The 13,545-nt window shown below is 46.6% G+C and overlaps 1 protein-coding gene across 1 annotated transcript in view; it reads left to right on the top strand.

Annotated features, from left to right (window-relative positions):
* Positions 1 to 13,545, top strand: part of TRIP11 (thyroid hormone receptor interactor 11) — a 1,018,241-nt gene that overhangs the window by 863,504 nt on the left and 141,192 nt on the right. Inside the window, exon 16 of the mRNA XM_069637842.1 lies at positions 5,199 to 5,298. Coding sequence (XP_069493943.1) covers positions 5,199 to 5,298 — 100 coding nt within the window. The remainder of the gene's footprint in view (positions 1 to 5,198; positions 5,299 to 13,545) is intronic.

Here is a 13,545-nt window from a genome sequence, read left to right as displayed (position 1 = left end):
CTTTTGTAACTGTTCACTCACAGAGTTAGTTACCATCCAACTTCTTTTGCAAGTAAGGAACTTTTAAATACGTATTCTCTGCAAAAGGCCCAATCCTTAGATGTCTTTCCCTTATTCTTGGAGTATGAGTGTTCTCGGTGGCTGAAGGGAGGTCACTAGGGTCTAGTAGCCAACAGGCAGGTCAGGATAGGTTCTTAAGTAGCAAAAGTCAGAGTTCCTAAGAAAGACTGTTAGAATAAGTAAGTACTTTACTTAAGAGTTAGTGGAGGGTCTAGGGGCTTCACAGAAGACACCTTAGGAGGATTCCAGCAAGGGCCTGGTTGCACTGGACGAGGACTCCCAATCACAGAAAACACCCCAAAACTACACAGGAATCACAAGAGACTTAAGCTAAGTAAATACCGAAGCCAGCACAGTACCTCAGCACAGAAGAAGATTTTGCAGCAGGAGGACTTCATGATCTGCAGCCAAAAACCTGGTTGTTGAGAATTCCTTCATCAAGAAGATGGTAGACGGGACACTGGAAGGACTTTTACAGCAAGGATCATGGGGAAGGCTTTAGTTAAGGTTTTCCTCATGACTGGATGCGGTTCTGCGGATTTGGTGTTTTTTTCAGGGGCACAGAAGACAGAATCTTGCTGGTCCGATTATCCTCGTTTGCAAGGCCCAGCACTCTGGTGTCGGGCCTATCCGGAAAGCAATTGTGCCTTTGGAGATCAAGCAGGATGCCCATGAAGTTTCTGCGAGATTCGGAATTCGGAAATGTTAGGGAGAATTCTCAGAAATGTGCTAATTCCTCTCTACCTTGGAGACCCCCAGCACTTTTACTGGATTCTATGACTTTTTAATTTTTACCTGGTGAGAGTGACACCCTTTTTCCCACTCTCTCATGTATTTTTATGTGATTTGAACTCTGGGTTTCATTTGGATTTTGGAGTCTGACAAACTCCATAGGCATCTGTTTACATTGTGACACACAGCACCTTCAGTGTAGTGCTACAGGAAAGTCTTCCAGATTTCCCCAAAGGTTTAACTACCTTTCTCTTGGATAACTACTGTTTCCATGAGAAGCAAAGTGAAATTGTCTTTACTTACATTTGTAACTTTCGAGACCCAGCACACACTATTTTACAATAGGGTGCTGGAGGGGTTACTTGGTATCCCCTTTGTCTAACTTCTCTTGTAACATTTTGATGTTAGCCTTTCTACGATTAATGGCTGGTGGCAGTGGTTTACTTTTTACCACCATTGTGTGTTTTTACCACAGGCTACGTTCCCAGCTTCAGTAAAGCACCCATGTGTGCTGTTTTTGTCAAAATGGCCCTGGTCTTCTTTTTTCGCCATTTCTCTGTGGAAAGTCCTTATTGAGATTTACTCTGCGCGCCAAACCAAGTTTGGTTCCTGTGTTCGTTTTGTCTTTGGCAGGATTCACAAGTGAAGCCCACCTCTGGCTCCAGAGTTTCTGGCAGGGGCAGGAAGTGATGGAGGTGCCCGAAACTCCCTGTGCTTAATCCCCTTGGTTACAGAAAGTCACCCAAAGGTGATTGGCCGGCTGGCTGTCCAGCAAGGAGAGCCACCCTGCTGTTTGACTGGCAGCTAAGCTGCAAAGAATTGGAGAAACCTGCCTAAAAGGCGAGGCTTTTTTGCTTGGGAAGCAGAGTCGACCACTGGACGAAGGAATCCAAACAAGAACGCCTGCTGCAACTCCTGGACCGTTGGTTTGCCCGGTGAAGCCTTGCTGCTGGGCTGAAGCCCCGAATTCGCCTCGACTAGAGAAGCCCTGCAAGGACGACTTCTCCTCTTTTGGTGGGATCTATCAACTCCAAAGTGAACTCGTCTGGACGTCCTCTCGGAGCTGGCTATACTTCCTTGCTGCAGGAACCGAAGTGCCAGGGAGAGGAATACCAGATTCGGAGTGCATCACTTTTAAGCTGGCCAAGAGCTCCAGGAAGATCCCCCAGGAAGCAGGACTGACCAAGCCTGAGCCACCTCAACAGAGTGCTGGACCCCAGATGCAAGGAAAGCCCATCTCGACAGCCAGAAACAATGGTAGTGCTACTTGCGGTAGACGCGAGGAGCTGAAACACCTAATGCCACTTGTTTGAAGATTGCCTGTTGGTGTCGGCGACTGTCCCATTGCATTCCAGGAGTCCCCAGAAGTCCTCCCTCGAGTCCCCACGACTAAGGCCCAGGAACAACAGAATCTGCAGAGCTGCTCAGGAACAGAAGTGATCTACCACCCTTTTCTTCTGGCCAAAGGTACTGTACAGTCTAAGAGAACTGACCTCTTGTCGTGTAGCCTTGCTTGCTCTCAGTTGAGACTTGTCTTGGTTGCTCTGTAGAGTTGCTTGCATCTTCTACTACTCACAAGCCTAACAGCTTGTGGCCCTACATTGATTCTTCCATTTCTACATTAACTTCAAAACCATTGTTCAAGACATTTACTTACCTGCAAGAAGTGCTTCAGCTCACGTAGACTTTTGCCCAATTGACATTGGCCTTGCCTGGCTCCCTGAATGACTCTTCTCCTTTCCGATTGTGTGTTTTGCCTTCTTTGCAGGAAAGGGTTAACTTACTTTGCGTTGGTGGTTTCAAAAAGTACTTACCTGCTTCAGAATACTTGTGTGATCTCTTGTTTATTCTAATAACCCTTTTCTTTGACACTCATCTCAATATTGTTCTAAATGCAACAGTAATATATTAATGTCCATAGTGCCCTGGCTATTTAAGTCACCTGCGGGTGTAGGAAGTGTCTGTGTGCCATCCCCAATGGGGATTTGTGATTTGGAGAAACTAAGAGTGTGTATTTTGAAGTGTATTTTTGTGTTGCTTTATATTTTTCCCTTCTGAAGAAGGCTTATTCAAACTGACTGTTAAATACATTCACAATTGTTTAATCATGAAACCTTAAGTGCAAGTGTTTATTTGGATACTTGTCACTGTGAATCTTTGTGCAACTACCCTACTGCTCACATTGACCCCTCTTGAGATAAGCCTGGCTGCTCAACCACACTACCAACCTGTGTAGTACATGCGTATACCAAAGGTTGGGTTCCTATTACCAGGAGGCTAAGGTTGTTGTAGTGCACCCAAAGGGTAATACCCCAAATACTTACCTAACAGGAAGACTGTGCACTGCACAATGGCTTGAGGTCCCAGGGTATTGGGTATTGCAGCCCCGCAAGGTCACAGCACCGCGTGGGATGGCTCAAAATGCAGGTCTTCCTGAATTTAGTAGGTTTCAGTCGGCTCTGGGTCGGGGTCTTAGTTTTCGGAGTCCCCAGGTCGATTGGAAGGAAGGGTTATACAGCATGCTCAGGTTACACAGCAGCCTCTCCAATCGCTGGAAATCGTTACAACCGCAAATTCTTCATCTTCCTCTTTGGTTTTGGTTCCAGTGGTTGACTACCTCTTCAGCTTCCAGGTTCTGACTTTTATGCAGGAACCCAGCCAATCAAACAGCTTTGCAACATTCAGAACTGGGGGGTTGGCAATCCTTTCCAGACAGCCAGCCGCCCAGTATGAAGTGGATTCTCTCACTCATGCTGGAAGACAAAGGACTGCAGAGTTTTGGACTTGAGACTCTGGAGCCTGGGTGGGGAGTCCACAGTACTCCCGCCGAAGATAGAAATCACACAAAGGAATTTTAACCCTGGATGTCAGGGGAAGGAACAAGAAAGGACAAGGAGCGCTAAAATGGCGAAAAAACAAGGCGGGCCATTTTGGTAAAATGAGCACCCATGGGTGCCTTTATCAGTGCTGTGCAAATAGCCAGTGGTAAAGGTGCACCAAATTAATAAAAAAGGTTTACTGCCGCCAGCCAATAAAGTTAAGTTTGTCATTGTAACATAAATGTTACATTTAAAATGAGAAAGGGGATACTCGGTATCTCCCCAGCGCGCCACATAATAATGGGGTGCTGGTCTCACTTAACAAAATGTAAAAGGGATCCAAAGATCCTTTCTACCGTTGGGAACTGTAGTTCTCACAAGGTTAGTCAGAGAAAGTTAAAAGGGGAGCCCCTAGAGCAACCTAGCAACAATAGGCACTTATTGCCAAAAAGATGTCAGAGCATAACTTTTAAAAGACATTATGGAGAGTCTTAAAGATGACAATCCACCAGTAAAAGCAAAACGTTATGGGGTTGACACAGGTCAGGAAGATGTACGATTGCTATGAAAATCTTGCCTAACAGGAAGAGGAGGAAGTGTTTTTCAAGGACATTGACCAGGGAGGCATTTTTTAACCTCTCAGACACAGGAATGACTCCCTAGGACTAAGTCCCTTTTCCATATCTATGGCAGCCGGATCGGGGCATAAAGCTCCGCTTTTGCAGGTAACTGGGTAGGGAGTGATGGAGGGGGTGTGGAAGAGGTTTGGTTTGGAGGGGCGGCCTTCCCACATTCAAAAATAAAATCCCTGGTGGCCGTTGCAGCTAAATAAATGCAGCAAAATGCAGGTTTGCATGTCATATAAGATATTTAGGATACGACTGTTTGGAAGTTTCTATCTATTGGGTATTTACAGTGTGCCTATACACAGTGTGTTTCAACGCCCAACAAGAAAAGAGGGTGGGTGGTGGGGGGGCAGAGATGACAAAAACGTTCCTACTAGGCCTTGTGACGTTCGGATCGTGCAGCGAATGAAAGATATGTTCACAAATGTATTTCAATAACTTTGTTAAAAATGCTATCACCAAATTGTTTTTTTTTTTTTAAATCAGTAGGCTAAACCAAAAAAAAGTGACACTGCTCAATGTTGCAGTAGTTGAAAAACATTTTTAGTCCTACTTATTGTCTCCACGCTATCCCACACAAGAGTCAAGCAGGGATAGTTAGTAAACAAATTTGCACTTCGAGACATCCTTTTTTTTAATGTTTGAGTTTCTTGCAGAGTAAGCTTTTTGAATCCCAAAACTTTTCTTTTGATATAATTTGAAAAGCACAATGTTCACCATTTACTTGGGCTTGTGGAGCAAATGGATTTCTGCATGAGCGAGGTTATGATCTGACCCATATAGGTTTTTGTCAGAAGCCAGTTCCCTTAAGGGGAAGGATGGGAGCCAGACTTGTTGCCTCCCCTTTTGTTAGTCAGTTTTCCAACCTTACACAACACCTAAGCAAATGTTTGTTCTGTTTTGTTTGTTATTCTGCTGTTTTAAAGCTCTTGCCATAAAGTACTTCTTTTTCCCACTATAGGAAAGGCTTGATGAAGCAAACACTGCCTTGGATTCAGCATCTAGGTTGACTGAGCAATTGGATCTTAAGGAGGAGCAAATTGAGAGCTTGAAAAAAGAAGGTAAAATGGCAAGCTAAAATGTGTGTGTGTGTATATATATATATATATAAGATTTAAACTATCAACTGATAAAGGATTACATTTAGATGTCTTGGGGAGCAAAAGGCACTACCCCCTTTCAAAGCAGAGAAGCCCCTTCTCCTGCCTCTAGTTATTGATGACATTTCTATCTTCTAAAAGCTTAACCTTTGCTGAGCTTAGAACCTGGCTTTTATTCCTAATAATGCTACTCATTTTACCATCAGGCCTCAGTCTTATTTGTTATTTATTTTAAGAATGTCCCAATATAATTGGGTTTCTGATGCTTGTTAATCTGCTTAGTATCACATGCTTTGCATATGGTCCGACATCCAGTGGTAACCGCGGAGTATTGCATCTTGTCTTTCGCGGGACCGAAAGGGGACGTCGGCATAGGCGTGTCTGAAACACTATCCCTATCGTGACGTGTGTAGTACCCAAAATCCCTCACGTGCCGAGATCCCTCAGATTGTTTTTTTCCGCCCAGATAATGTCAGGGTCCGGCTTGACTGAATTCCACAGGAGCTGATGCTGGCCCCACAGACCCTCACCAGGAGTTCACCTCTCAACCCTAAAGTAAAAGCTGAGCTGAGAACCCCAAGAAAGGGAAAGGGGAATTTGTATAAAATAACAACAGACACACTGCAGCCCTGCAACCTTCTGGTAGGCTCTGGTATCTGTAGTAAACAAATACACTTGGTTACTTATACATTAGTGTAAACCTTTTTCTCTAAATTATTTTTAAAACAAACTCTAACTTCTTTACCTCTTACACCTCTGTTTAAGACTCAGAGGTTAATTATCTTCATGCAATATCTTGTAAACTGTTGTAATGTTTTAGTGCATATTGTCACTAGCCATTCCAGTCTCTTTAATATGCTAAAAAAAAAATGACTCTTGAAAACACCTTACAACCTTAGATATTCTTCTTTGACTTTTAAGTTCATTTAACTCCAGTAAGTTCGAATTTTCAAATACTCTTGAGAAATGCAGTCTTCCTTGAAGTATTGAATTCTCTTTTGTGTGAAAATTGCATTAAGTAGAAACTCATAAACTTTCTTGAATGCTACTGCTGCTTCTGCGTGTGAATCTTTTCTTACACATATGAATATATAGTTACTTTCTTGAATAACTTATTCACTCTCTGCAACCATGCGATTAACATGCGAAATCACAAGACGTGAGAAATTGTCCTTGCGCTAAAAAATTACATGCGTACCTTATAAATACACGCGCACGTGAAACACGCACACCTTAACAAATACACGCACACGTTAACAAATTCACGTGTACGTGAAACACGTGCTCGCACTGAAAAACTATGCGCACTAGTTCCAATGGACCCGCGCTCTATCGCCAACCGAACTCACGCTATTACTTGCGACGTCTCTCACGTGAAAATAGTTCACACGCCAAAAACAACTCGCGCTCAATAAAAATGGACTCGCGCTCTATCGCAATCCAACACACGCTCTCATACGTAACGTCACTCACGTGAAAAATGTACACGTGCTAAAAATTACCCGCGCTCAGTTAATATGGGCTCGCGCTCTATCGCAATCCAACATGTGCTCTCATACGCACACGCTCCCAACGACGTTGCTGAAGACACGAAGACTTGCGCGCACGTTAAACAGTCTTGAAACACATTTCACGCTATTAACAACTTTAAAACTTGCGCGCACAGTCTATTCAATTATTTTCCATATTGTATATAAACTGTAAACATTTTCTCTTCTTATAGTAAACTTTAAACTTTTAAACTCTAAGTTTCTGATATAAAATGGAAGTTCACTGTGAGAATTTTTAAGCTTTTAAAAGGAACGATCCCACCTGATGTCTTCTTGATCACTCTGGCTCAGCAACAATTTTCTCACTTCTTTAGTAAATCTTCTGAACTCTGAAAGGCCTCACTTAAGGAGCTTAACTAATGTACAACCAGCCACTGAATTACTTTGGATGAAAGGCAGTTTAGAATCTTGCTCACCTCCCAAGAATCCAACCCATTATCCTATCCACCAATCAGACAAACCGAACATACTATTGTTCCTTAAACCAATCAGATTAAGTTTCTTTCTCTCCATCTTGACTTGGGCAACTACAATGTTAATTCTATGTACATACTCTTCCTGATTACTACTCCAGGCAGCCCTGACAGATAAATGGTCGCCCTATAGCGGAGCTCTTCATGAGATATTGTTTATCTAACCGAATTGTTGCTTTAATCCCCGTTAAGTCACTTCACCCATCAAGAACATCTTCGATGAAGACTACGGGAGAATCGTCTACGGCTGTTTGTTCCGGCGCCTAAGATCCGGCGTTCGGACTTCCACGTGGTCGTTCCTTCTGGCCGGCCTACACAGTAGGGAGAGTGGGCTCGGGGTTTGCCATACTGTTATGATGTGTTTCCTCTTTTCCACTGCTTTCCTTTTTGGTCTGGTCACCCTTCCCTTCTGCTATGGAAAGGACTCCATTTAGATTCTGCCCTGTGTGTAGGGTCAGATATCCGTGGAAAGACCAGCACACGTCGTGTAACGCTTGTCTCCCCCTAGAGCACGACGAAAAGCGGTGTTCGGCGTGTAAACTCCTTAAACCTAAAACCCTTAAGGAGCGCCGGTTGAAGCTGTGGGCCGCGTACGGAATGTGACGCGTGAAGCCTCCCTCCCCTGCCGCGACACCAGCCGAAAGTGACTGGGGTACATCGGATGACCAAACGTCCAACGCGGACGTTATAGACCTTGAGGCGGACTATTCTAGAGCCGCCACGCCCATCCCCGACCCTTCCAGGCTCGACTCCGGTCTTGCTACAGGGACCACACCCAGTGACAGGGGCGTACAATCGCACCGCACAAAACACACAACCCAAGCGCCCTCGTCGACGACTTCGCAGCAGCGCATGACGACTGGGCATAACAAACATAACAAGGGGGTTACTCCCCAAACTACACACGCAGAAGTTTCAGAACAAGAAACTTTGACGGTTTCCAAGGCCCGTAGAGGCCCGAAAACTACGAGTAGGCCTCTACCCGAGAAGCCATCTGCTGGCCCTTCTGGAGCCATGGAAGACATTTTCACTGCCGACACATCATCGGAGGCGTTGTCTCCCGAAGATTCGGTGACTGTCCGTAAGAGCATCAATAGGATTGCTACGGCGGTGGGCCTAGTACCGGTTCCGGCCACAGTTATGGGCCAATCTGCCGAAACGTTTTCCACGGATTTGGAAGACGATCCCGAAGACTCTTACGAAGAAAGCCAGGTACACCTCTCAAGCAGCCTGACAAGATCCTCTCAACGCCTTAGGGCAGAGAACACGGTTCCTACTCAGCTAGGTCCATTTGGGTCATCCAAGTGGACCACGGAGCAAATCGAGGGGTGTATGGATCGGCTGAAGCAGTTTTTCAGGGCTTCTGATCAACCTCTGCCGAAAAAAGCTCGGGTAGACCCTAACCCTCAAACACAATATGCCCAACACCTAGATGTCCAACACCAAGTTGACTATCAAGAAGATGTCCAGATGGACATGTATAGAGACATCTATACAGAAGAAGAGTCTTCTTTTCTGGACAACTATGGGGAAGATCAAGGGGCAACGGACAACTGGGAGGACACCCAGCAGGACGATCACAACTCTGATATCGTTTGCCTCGACTCTCCCCCCCATCCACCCGATTCGACGAGCTTCCCCGGGGGATGATCAAATGGCTTTCAACAACATGTTGAAAAAACCAGCGGAATTCTTTAAAATTGTCACGCTTGAAGCCTTGCCCGAACAAGATTTCGCAGAGGACATAATTAATGAAAAGCCTCCGGCAAGCCAGTCTATCCCTCTCTTGAGCTCTGTAAAGAGACGGCTGACCCCTTCCTTAAACACACCCGCTCAGACTAGGGCTGTGAACCCAAGGGTCGAAAACCTTTTCTGGCCCTCCCTCACCGACCCGCTTTATATCCAAGGACAAGCAATCCCAGACTTGCTGGTGGTGACCAACACTCGCAAGCGAGCAGGGGTTCCCCTTGCCACGGGAGAGGCACCCCCGGACAAGAAGTCCAAAAGGTTGTATGCCTTAGGCAAACTGGTTAAGTCGGCCGCAGCCTATACCGTCCAGATTGCCAATAACACGACGTTACTGGCAAGCTACGTCGACGCCCAATGGAACCTACTCCAGGAAGGCCTTCAGGATGTTCCGGAACCAACCAGAGCCAAGCTTCTCGCCATTGTCTCTGAGGGCAAACTTGCCAATCATAATGTTGTAAAGAATACCCTGGACACCGCAGAGACAGCAGGCAGGTCTCTTGCACAGGGTACTCTCCTAAAGAGGCACGCGTGTCTGCGCACGTCGTGCTTCAGGCCTGAGACCCAGGCATCCATTATCAACAAACCCATCGAAGAGGCCAACCTCTTCGGGAAGGCGGTAGACGATGCGTTGGAGACAGCCAAGAAGGAGCATGAGACTATTAAGTCGCGGCACCAAATTTCCCAAAAACCCTCCTCACAGAGGGGCAGTAATTCTCTGCGGTCCTTTCGAGGACAAGCCCGCGCCGCTCAAAACAATTTCGGCACGGGCAACTTCAACTCAAGTCAACCTGCTGCAAGCCCCACTTACTACCCCCAGAGGGGTCAGAAGCGCGGAAAGAATAGAGGCAGAGGCTCCAATTCCAGAGGAGCGTGAACTTCGGGTCATAAATGACCACCAAGTCCAGGTCCCCTCCCATGTCTCCCCGGTCGGGGGGCGATTAACATCTTTCCTCAAGGCATGGGAGGGGATAACTTCAGACCAGTGGGTCTTAAAGACGGTCGCCCACTGTTACTGCGTGGAATTTGCCCGACCTCCACAGTTCAGACCGCCGAAACATTGACGCCTTTCACCGGAACATCTGCAGATCCTGATCCAAGAGGTGGAAGCGCTGCTGGGAAAGGACGCCATAGAAGCCGTCCCGATTCTTCAGGTAAACGAGGGTATCTATTCAGTGTACTTCCTTGTACCCAAAAAGGATCTCACCATGCGTCCTGTTCTAGACCTGCGCCCAGCGAACAAGTTCATAAAGCCCCAGAAGTTTTGCATGGTAACACTGCAAGAGGTGATCCCATTGCTAAAACAGGGGGACTTCATGACAACATTGGATATGAAAGATGCATACTTTCATATTTCAATGCTGCCAGCGCACAGAAAATTCCTAAGTTTCGTGATTCAGGAAAAACACTACCAGTTCAAGGTACTCCCCTTTGGCATAGCCTCGGCGCCAAGGGTGTTTACCAAGGTCCTGGCAGTGGCAGCGGCACACCTGCGCAGACTTTCAGTTCCAGTTTACCCTTACCTCGACGATTGGCTCATCACGGGGGACTCGTTCGACGTTTGTTTTTCGAACACCCAAAAAACAGTAGACCTACTGTTCAGCCTGGGATTTTCTATCAACGAAAAGAAATCCAGCTTAGTCCCCAGCCAAGTAAAACAGTTCCTGGGGGCTCTAATTCGTACAGAAGACGGTCTAGTCTTCCCTTCCAGCGAGAGGGTTCAGAACATGCTCTCTCAGGTTCCTCAGTATGTAGCCAGTCGAGAGGTGACGGTACACAAAGCTATGCGTTTGCTAGGGATGATGGCGTCATGCATATACTTGGTTCCCAACTTGCGGCTGCGCATGGCATGCATCCCATGCAAGAGTGGCTCAACAGCCAGTGGTGGCAGGCCAGCGGACAATGGGAAGATCTGTTAGTTGTCTCGCCAGCCCTCGTTCTCTCTCTGCAGTGGTGGTTGAGGGAGAACCTCTTGAAGGGGAAAACCTTCACCACCCCTGCACTCGAAGCCACTCTCACGACAGACGCATCTCTCATGGGGTGGGGGGCTCACCTGCTTCAACAGACAGCGCACGGAGTGTGGTCCCCTCCGGTAGCGTCCAACCATGTAAACTTACTGGAACTACTAGCAGTGTTCAAAGCATTGAAAGCCTTTCAGGAGCAACTGCAAGGGAAGACAGTGCTGGTCCTAACCGACAGCACAACAGCAATGTATTACCTGAACAAACAGGGGGGCACTCACTCTCCAGGGCTATCCAAGCTGTCCCAAAACATCTGGATATGGGCTCTCAAACATAAGATGTTCCTGATATCCCAACATGTTCCAGGGGAACTCAATCTGCTGGCAGACGTACTCAGCAGACATTTTCCTCTGCCAGAAGAGTATGAATGGCGACTGCACGAAGACATTGTATCCAACGTCTTCGCAGAATGGGGGTTTCCAGAGATTGACCTGTTCGCCACTCAGGAGAACGCCCAATGCCAAGATTACGCCTCCAGGTACCCCCAGAACCGATCCAAGGGGAACGGTCTCTGGATAACTTGGTCGGGGAAATTTGTCTACGCTTTCCCCCCCTCCGACTCCCCTTCTGAACAAGATGGTACACAACATGTACCAGGAACCAGTCACCATGATTCTGGTGGCTCCCATGTGGGCCCGCCAACCTTGATGGAAATGTCCCTCTCCCCACCAGTCAAGCTGCCCTGCCCGTACAAAATGTTGTCTCAGGACAGGGGGGAGACTGCATCCATCCCCACAAACTCTGAATTTAGCAGCCTGGCTCCTGAGGTCTTAGAGTTTGGACATCTGCAACTCCCTCAAAGATGCATGGACATACTGAGAGAGGCAAGAAAGCCTAACGCACGTTATTGCTATGCCAGAAAATTGAAACGTTTTGTCATCTGGTGCAGTTCCAAAGGCGTCAATACCACTGATTACTCGCCTTCACACATTGTGTTATATCTAACCCATCTGTTGGACTCTGGGTTAGTTTTCAATTCCTTAAAGGTTCACCTAGCGGCGTTGTCAGCCTACACCACGTCACAGCAGAAGGTGTTGTGGTGGAAAATGCCTGTGATTAAAGCCTTTATGGAAGGGGTTAAAAGAATGTATCCCCCCATCATTCACCTAACCCCTGGGTGGGATCTAAATGTGGTTTTAACTAGGCTCATGGGACCCCCTTTTGAGCCTATGCATAAAGCTAGTCTGAAAGACCTGACTTACAAGACAGCCTTTCTAGTAGCTATCGCTTCTATCAGAAGAGTTAGCGAACTACAGGCCCTCTCGGCTTTGGACCCCTTTGTTACAGTCCACAAAGATAAGGTAGTTCTGCGCACACATCCCAGATTTGCGCCGAAATTTATTTCGAAGTTCCATGTGAACCAGTCCATCGAACTACCCACGTTCTTCCAGAGACCTACTAACATGTCCGAAAGAAGCCTTCACACACTAGTTGTGCGCAGGGCAGTCATGGTCTACATGGATAGAACTAAACCACTGAGGAAGACCAAACAATTCTTTGTTTCAGTGGCAGCTGGTAGAGAAGGGGATCCTGTCTCTAAATGGGCAATATCAAGGTGGATTGTCAAATGCATCACACTATGTTACACTCTTGCAAAGAGAGAACTGCCCTTCAAGTCTAGAGCACATTCTACTCTAGGCACTGGGGCATCCATAGCATTCATTGCAAATGTTCCCCTAGAGTCCATGTACAAAGCGGCAACCTGGAGTTCTGTACACACCTTTACAAAACACTATTGCCTAGACACTCATTCTATGGCTGATTCTCAGGTGGGACAAGCAGTACTAAGACATCTTTTTTCTACTGTTCCTTCTCACAACCCACCTCCAACTCCAGGTACTGCTCGCTAGTCTATGCGCAGCATGTGATTCTAAGCAGATTAACAAGCATCAGAAGACATGCATTACTTACCGTAAAAGCATTTCTGATGATTGTATCTGCTTAGATTCACATGCGCACTCCCTGCCTCCCCGCTCGGGGTGGAAGGAACATAGACTTCTTACTACTTTCTCTCTTCATGTACTCACTCACTATAGCCTTGGGCTCCCTCATGGCAGAAAAAATACAATCGGAGGGACCTCGGCGCGTGAGGGATTTTGGGTACTACACACATCACGATAGGGATAGTGTTTCAGACACGCCTATGCCGACGTCCCCTTTCAGTCCCCTGAAAGACAAGATGCAATACTCCACGGTTACCACTGGATGTCGGACCATATGCACAGCATGTGAATCTAAGCAGATACAATCATCAGAAATGCTTTTACGGTAAGTAATGCATGTCTTCAGACATTTTCAAGGTATTCTGTTATGCTTTTAGGGTTTGTACTACATGCTGCTGCCGAATGCAAGGTTCTAGGCTCTCTGTTGGTTTCGAAAGAGGGGATTGTTTAGGTTAATGGGGCGACGGTGAAAAAT

This window comes from Ambystoma mexicanum, chromosome 14 (genome assembly GCF_040938575.1).
Source record: "Ambystoma mexicanum isolate Mex_15411 chromosome 14, UKY_AmexF1_1, whole genome shotgun sequence".
Classification (NCBI taxonomy): Eukaryota; Metazoa; Chordata; class Amphibia; order Caudata; family Ambystomatidae; genus Ambystoma; species Ambystoma mexicanum.
The sequence above is the reverse complement of the archived record's forward strand: the minus strand, read 5'-3'. Positions and strand labels throughout refer to the sequence as shown.